Genomic DNA, 7,784 nt, shown 5'->3' with positions numbered 1-7,784 from the left:
CAGCTCCACCCGCCCACGGCGCCGCCGCCTGGACACTCCGGGAACTGCAGCTCCACCCGGCCACAGCGCCGCCGCCTGGGCACTCCGGGAACTGCAGCTCCACTGCGGGATCGCGGGACAGCGCCGCCGCTTGGACGCTCTGGGAACTGCAGCTCCACTGCGGGACCGCTGGACAGCGCCGCCGCCTGGTCACTGGTGAGAACATCTATCTATCCAAGGACACGGCAGGATTAGCGGCACCTCCTGATCAACCCGCGAATAACGTGAAAAACATCAGCTGCAGTTGATGTTCAGTTTAGTTCAGTTTATTGTCACGTGTACCAAAGTATCATGACAAGTTTTTATTACATGTTACCGCTGCACCACAGAGAGCATATTAACGTATGGCATCTGTGTGTGGTATCTCAGCTGCACGGAGGCGGAGAGGAGAGCTCTTCAGCGTGTCGTCCACAGAACGCAGAGGATTATTGGGACACAGCTACCAGCCTTGGAGGGCGTCTACCACACACGGTGCCCCAGGAAGGCCGTCAGCATCCATAAAGACTCCTCACACCCTTGTAACGGACTGTTCGAACTACTTCCCTCCGGCAGACGTTACAAGGCCTTCTACGCCCGAACCTCCAGACTCAGAAACAGTTTTATTCCCAGAGCTATAGCGGCTCTGAACCGGCCCTGCTGAGTGCCCCCATCCCCCCTGGACTGTCTCCCTCGGATGGTCACGTCACACAGCTTATTTATTTATTTTACTTTTCTTTTACATCGGTTGGAAGCTGCATACTAAATCTCGTTGCACTGATGTGCAATGACAATAAAATATATTATTATTATTATTATTATTATTAGCCTGAAAATCTGAAATAAAACCGCAGAATGATGGAAATATGGGAGATGTCAACCTGCATTTGTAGAAAGAGAAACAGACAATGTTTCAGGTTGATAACCCTTCATTTGCTCTGTTTCCCTCTCCACAGCTGCTATATGACCAGTTGAGTATTTCCAGCATTTAAACTGCATGAAAAAAATTGTAGAGCAAAAAGTGTTGGAGTAACTCAATGGATCAGGCATGTGGAGAGGACATGAATAGGCAATGTTTTGGGTCAGGAGATTTCTTGAGAGTTACCACTTACAAATAGGTAACAGCACCAAAATAAAATGCTGCAAATGCTTTAAATCTGAATCCAAAGAAAACCATGAAATCTGATAAATCAATCCAGGGAATCTATGCTCAACTTTTATTGGCAGTATAAGTTTTTATTAGGTAAGGAGACCTAACTCCCATGGGGTGTCAGTAATGCCTTGTAGACTGTAGTAAGACAACAGTATCCATGTACCCTTTACTTCAATTCCCTTATAATGTCAATATACCACATACTTCACCCACTGCATTCCACCCCTCCCAATCTGATTCCCTCTGCCCTTCATCTCTCCCTTATTGGTTCCCATTCAAAACATTCTTATTTATTAGATTCCTTTGCCTTCCTGCTTTTCACCCTCCAGCTTTTGTCTCCACCTTCATCCAGGCCCTCTCCCCACCTGGCTCCATCTGACAATATTTTCCATGTGTCATTTACCTGCCGTCTTGATCCACCTACTGGCTCCTGTCTCACCCCTCCCCATCTCCTCTTTATACTGACACCCCTCTCACCATGCTCAGTCGTTGTGTGGGGTCACAATGTGAAATATTGATGATTCCTTTGGCCTGCAGCGATCACCCCGTACACTAGCACTATCCTACACACAAGGGACAATTTACAATTTTTACCAAAGTCAACTAACCTACAAACCTGTACATCATTGAACCCGTGTTTCTAGCGCTGTAAGGCAGCAACTCTACCGCTGCACCATCTGCCTCCCTGGTGCCATCTGCCTTCCTAAACACCGCCTCCTTCATTCCCCTTGCTCCTTCCTCTCTTTCCCACCATTATCAGGCATTGCCAGTGCATCGTTATGGGGATGAGTCAATGTTACAGAAAGTGACTGATTGGAGCTGGAATCAGGTGAAATTATTATAATAATTATTATTTTATATTTGTTGTGAACGAAAAGAAGGAATCCCTGGTCGTGCCGTGGTCCCAAGGATAAGAACAAGAGTGAGGGAGAGCCGAGGGGGTACCAATGGCAGGCAAGTGGCAGCGATAGTTCAAGTGACAGTATAAGAGCTTGTGATGTGGTTAGGAATGTGTGATGGGAGAGAATGAACAAGAAGGCTAGAAACCTATCCTGTGACCCTCACAATCCCATCCAATCAGGAAAAGGATCAGAGGATGATCGCAAAAGCAGATGTAATCATTCTGGGAGAAAAAAGCACCCTGCAGCCATCCAGATCTTTAGTTTTGAATTCCACTGGGTGAGACCCTCTGTGGTTAATGTTCATGCCCAGAACGGGCATGCGTTCAGAACAGGGACACAATCAAATTAAGATTCACTCCAAATAACACAACAACAAATGACTTTATTGTCGTAAACAGACTGTAAAAGAGAAATTATCGTGCACCTGGAGCCATATTTCACAAGTAATCAGTTTTGTTCAACAAAAGGGAATCGTTCATTCCCAGACTGTGGGCGTTCGAACACATATGGCACCTGAGTGACGGAGCAGTGCCAGTGAGAACAATGTGTTAAAGATCGTGTAGAAGTATTGACTAAATTAATTAAAATAGATTCCTGGCACAACCCCAGGTCTGGAAGAATCCCGGGGCAATTCCACTGCAAATCCACTTGCACTGCAACATCTCACTTAAACATTTCTCTTCTTCAACACGGCAGCCTCTCCACTTTCACAACCTATCGGGGCGTTTATAAACATCATAGAAGATTGAGAGGGGATCTTTAGAAACTTACAAAATCTTAAGGGGTTGGACAGGCTAGATGCAGGAAGATTGTTCCGATGTTGGGGAAGTCCAGGACAAGGGGTCACAGTTTAAGGATAAAGGGGAAATCCTTTAAAACCAAGAGGAGAAAAACATTTTTCACACAGAGATTGGTGAATCTCTGGAATTATGTCCCACAGAAGGTAGTTGAGGCCAGTTCATTGGCTATATTTAAGAGGGAGTTAGATGTGGCCCTGGTGGCTAAGGGGATCAGGGGGTATGGAGAGAAGGCAGGTACGGGATACTGAGTTGGATGATCAGCCATGATCATATTGAATGGCGGTGCAGGCTCGAAGGGCCGAATGGCCTACTCCTGCACCTAATTTCTATGTTTCTATGTTTGTGCATCTGGTGAGCTGGTTTGCAACAGCTGTGAAAGCAAAAATGTTCATTCTTTTTCTAAGCAGAATGCTGGGTCTAAATATTGCTGGGAGTTTGGGCATTTGAAAGTTCCTCTGCACCCAGCCAAAAAATGTTATGTATTCCCATATGTGAGAAACATCATAAATATCACAGACTGGGTGATGGATGAACAGCTCAGTGAAACTAAAACTGGGGAGCGAGGCATACAAACAAACCTCCGCACACTCTCTCTCTCTCTCTCTCCACCGATGCTGCCTGACTGGTTGAGTGTTTCCAGATCTTTCCGTTTTTAATTTTACAAATTTCCAGCATCATTGGTATTTTGTATTAGTTCTGTCACACGGTGAAACCTAGAATCGCTGGCCAGAGGTGATATACGACAGCTGGCCTGCCTGGAACTGGGAACCCAGCCTGGGAGGGAAGCAGCCGAGCCCGGCCCCTGCTCACTCCGTGGACTGGAGAGGAGGAGGGAGTCGGAGTGGGCAGAAGGCTGGGTAAGCAGACCGGCTGCGGGAGGTAGTAACGGTAGTGGGCCGTGGGCTGCTGGAGACCCTGCAGTAGCCTGGGGCTCGGCTCGACAGGGCACCGCTCCAAGATGCCGCCCATGTGGACCAGACGTGGCCTGCAACAGTGGTGGAGGACACCGATGGCTACACATGGCCAGGCCGACCCTGCAACGCCACCAGGACAATGGGCCTCCATGGCCAAGTTAGGATCTCTACGCTTGTAACAATTGGGACTTGAAAACAGTGCCAAACCTGGCAACTCTGTATACTCTCTCAGTGTACCACTACTATATACTTGTACTGTATCTGAGATCCGTATCCAATATGTATCTAAATGCTTATGTATAGTGATACTTGTACTGAACTGTATACAACAATGAATTTCACAGTACCTGGGTACATGTGACAAAGTCACATTAAGAAACAGGTACCCAGGCCTTTAGGCTTCCCATTCCAGCTGTACGTCTACAGGAAATTGGACTGTGCTTTTTTAGATGGGTATTTGCAATGTGGGTGATGTGTGTATTGTAAGTTAATGCACCTGGTGAAGATACTCCAGTGGTGCCGGTGGAGAGCAAGTCGCAGGGTTCAGATCCCACGCTGATGAAGAACTGGCCGTGTGCTTCTGAGTCGGGATTGTTCGCGGGTTGGGAGGGGAACCTGCAGGTGGTGGCTGGTGATCTTCTCGAGAGAACAAAACCAGTCAGCCTCACCAGTCAGTGCCAGGATAAGGCCATGTGTGCAGGGAAAAGCACCAACATCAAAGAACAACCAGTGAAACATCTCCGAAAGGCAGAAGATCTTAAAGGTTGTCCGACCATCTGACATTCGACATTCAGATTTTTTCAAAAGGCTAAGCACAACGAATGTTGGAAATTGGAAATTTGAAATAAAAACAGAAAGAGAAAATACTGGAAACACTCATCAGGTTAGGCTGCATCTGTGGAGAGAGAACCAGAGAAATTTCAGGTCTGCGACCCTTCACCAGAATGTTATCAAGGTCCTGAGTGAAGAATTTTCTTTGACCTGATATATTAACTCTGTTTCTCTGTGCGTAGATGCTGCCTGACCTGCTCAGGATTACATTTGTGTAATATTGGATATCAAAAGGACATGAATACCATTGGCAATGGTTTATTATTGTCATGTGTACCAAGATACAGTGAAATGCTTTGGTTTGTGTGCTGTCCAATTAAATAAGAAAATACAATACATGAATACAACGTAGTTAATCATTCCAAGGTGCCTCACCAAAGCAATTATCATATCAATTCTGATACCAAACCACACAAGGTCAGAAAATCAAAAGCTTGGTCTGATAGACGGATGTGATTAAATGTTCCAAAGGGGGGGGAAAAAAAAGACAATAAGTGGCGGAGTAACTCAGCGGGTCAGGCAGCATCACTGGAGAACATGGCTCCAGAGCATAGGTTGGGCGAGATTTTGGGTTGAGACCCTTCTTCAGACTAGGCAATGTTTCATGGTGGGACCCTTCTTCAGATTCTCTTATCGGTGTTTTTCAGGCATGCTGCATGACCCGCTGAGTTACTCCAGCATTTTGTGTCTTTTTTTGTAAACCAGCACTTGCAGGTCCTTGTTTTTCTCTTCTAAAGGTGGGACGTGGCTCCAGGACGTTCTCGGCGTGAGAGCTTCGGTCCCAGGCGGTGGTGGTGCAGATGTCAGTGAGTGGTACATCAGCATCAGCAATGCAGGAGGGACGGCAATTCGAGTCCTCCATTCACCTCAGACGATAAAAGCAATTGAGGTTATAGAGAGATGGGAAAGGCAACGAGGGTGAATAAAACACGTACGGGAAATAAGAAGAAAAAGATGTAAAGACATAAAGAGGGAGGGGTGCAGAAGAATTTCATCAAAATGATTTTTCCAGCATCTGCCGTTCTTTCTTAAACAAAGGATGAAGGACTGCATTAGGTGGATAGATTGGAGAAAATGGGACTGTACTCCTTAGAACAGAGGAGGTAGTAAGGTGACACAAGAGACTGCAGATGTTGAAATATTGAGCAAAAAACTAGCCACAAAAAGCTGGAGTAACTCAGCAGGACAGGCAGCATCTCTGGAGAGAAGGAATGGGTGACGTTTCGGGTCGAGAAAAAGGGTCTCAAGCCAAAACGTCACCCATTCCTTCTCTCCAGAGATGCTGCCTGTCCCGCTGAGTTACTCCAGGTTTTTATGTCTATCTTCGGTTTAAACCAGCATCTGCAGTTCCTTCCTATACAAAGTGTAGGAGGAGGTCAGCTGGTCAGGCTGCATCTGTGGAGGTAAATGGACAGACAGACAGCTGGGTCTGCTAGATTCCGAAGAATATTATAAGATATCCGAGCACTGAAGATAATGATTGCCATTCCTTCGGATGCTGCACACTAAGATGTGTTTAATACAACACGGAAGGATTAGGCAAGGTATTCTAAGTCATGGTAGCCATTCCAGATTATACCAATGTATATCTGAAACAAAGTGTGATTTGTGTGAATGCATAAACTGTGCTTATTATAGGTGACTGATATATAGTTGAAATATTATTAGTAACTATTTTACAACATATTGTGCCTGTGTGTACTATTTGTCATAACATAGACATTCCTATATAATGTTGCCTGATTGTCTGAGCTGACTATAATACAGTGGTTTGATGTGTGTAGAAAGCAATGTTAGAGGGCTGTGATTTCACAATGTATACTGCATAATGTGAGGCTGGATATTGAAGGATGCATGGACTATTATAATCCAGATACTATGGTACTGATGGCAGTGTCTATATCCCACATCATATACTGACAACATACAATGTCTGCATAATGAACTAATATAATCCGTTACCTGCATCCAAACACCATTTCTTGATTACTTACTTTGATATAAAGTTTACCTAAATAGGCAATCTTCATCTATATTCTGCCAGTGGTTGGTGGTGCCAATTCCCACTGTGTCCAGAAACCTGGAAGAGGAACCATGGCTCTTTGCCACCCCCTTTCTCAACCCAGACGTGGGGGTGGGGCAGCGGTAGAGAGGTCCGCACTGCCTTCAGCAGCCAGTGTCAACAGGTCCACATCTACAGGCATGTCGGACAAAACAAAGTCTGAGGCAGCATTGTAATTTCCATCCAAAATGTCCAGGAAAATGGATGAGGAAATGCATTTGAGGACCAAATGAGGAGTCCAAATCTACACCAATGACAATGGGACTTAAACAGTTAAATGTTGAATTGGAAGCACATCTCCAAATACACTGGGATCAGAAGGCTGGGAGACATTCTACCAGGGAGTAGGGGATCACCTAGTCTATGGGAGCTGAAGATCCAGGATCCAAGATTTCAGGAGCAGAAACTCCACTTTTCCCGTTAAGAGAAATTCCTTCAATCTATGTAAGTGGAGTTTCATGGATCTCATGTATGGGATGCACTTTGGTCTGCACTTGTACCGAAAAGTTTGTTCTTTTGTCAAGAAAATAAGGGCCATCCAAATTGAAGGCGAGTCTGGGATATCTGATGCTCCCAATCAGACGATGTCTCACTTCAATACGAGCAGCTGTAGTTCGCCTGGAGTGAGGAATCTGGTATTGGCCGGACGTTTGTTGAATGGCCCTGAAGGTCTTGTTGCCTATGACACGGAGTACAGCGGCCACATTGGCAACATGGTGACCACGTGACTCTTCAATTGGAAGCCACCAGTCAGTTCTGCAGTGTAAGGAACTCCGTCAATGTGCAATGGGACACAAATACATTTACAAAACAATTCAATTAGATTAATTACAGAAAGTACACATTTACAGATTTTTTTTTTGCCAAGGACTATGTTTTGCATAATTCAAAACAGATAAGAATGTCTGAGCCAAATATTAATGCAAGGAGATATAAATACTGCTGCAATATAGTAATAAAAATATTTTATGAAATTGGAACATTCATCCGATCAAGCCCAAGTACTTCCTCTTCTGCTAAAATTATGTCAGCAGTTCGACAGACATGTTCTTGTTCAGTGACGTCTCCCAACGTTCAAAACTCCGTTGAGCCTGCTCCAGGTCCTGG

General features: G+C 45.2%; 1 protein-coding gene across 1 annotated transcript in view; it reads right to left on the bottom strand.

Moving 5' to 3' along the window:
* Nucleotides 1-4,857: 4,857 nt before the first annotated feature.
* Nucleotides 4,858-7,784, bottom strand: part of rasa4 (RAS p21 protein activator 4) — a 129,372-nt gene continuing 126,445 nt past the window's right edge. Inside the window, exon 21 of the mRNA XM_055657920.1 lies at nucleotides 4,858-7,784. This exon is cut by the window's right edge and continues 43 nt beyond it. Coding sequence (XP_055513895.1) covers nucleotides 7,700-7,784 — 85 coding nt within the window. The 3' untranslated portion in view covers nucleotides 4,858-7,699.

Source organism: Leucoraja erinacea, chromosome 28 (genome assembly GCF_028641065.1).
Source record: "Leucoraja erinacea ecotype New England chromosome 28, Leri_hhj_1, whole genome shotgun sequence".
Classification (NCBI taxonomy): Eukaryota; Metazoa; Chordata; class Chondrichthyes; order Rajiformes; family Rajidae; genus Leucoraja; species Leucoraja erinaceus.
Note: the sequence above shows the minus strand (reverse complement) of the source record. Positions and strands in the feature narration are given on the sequence as shown.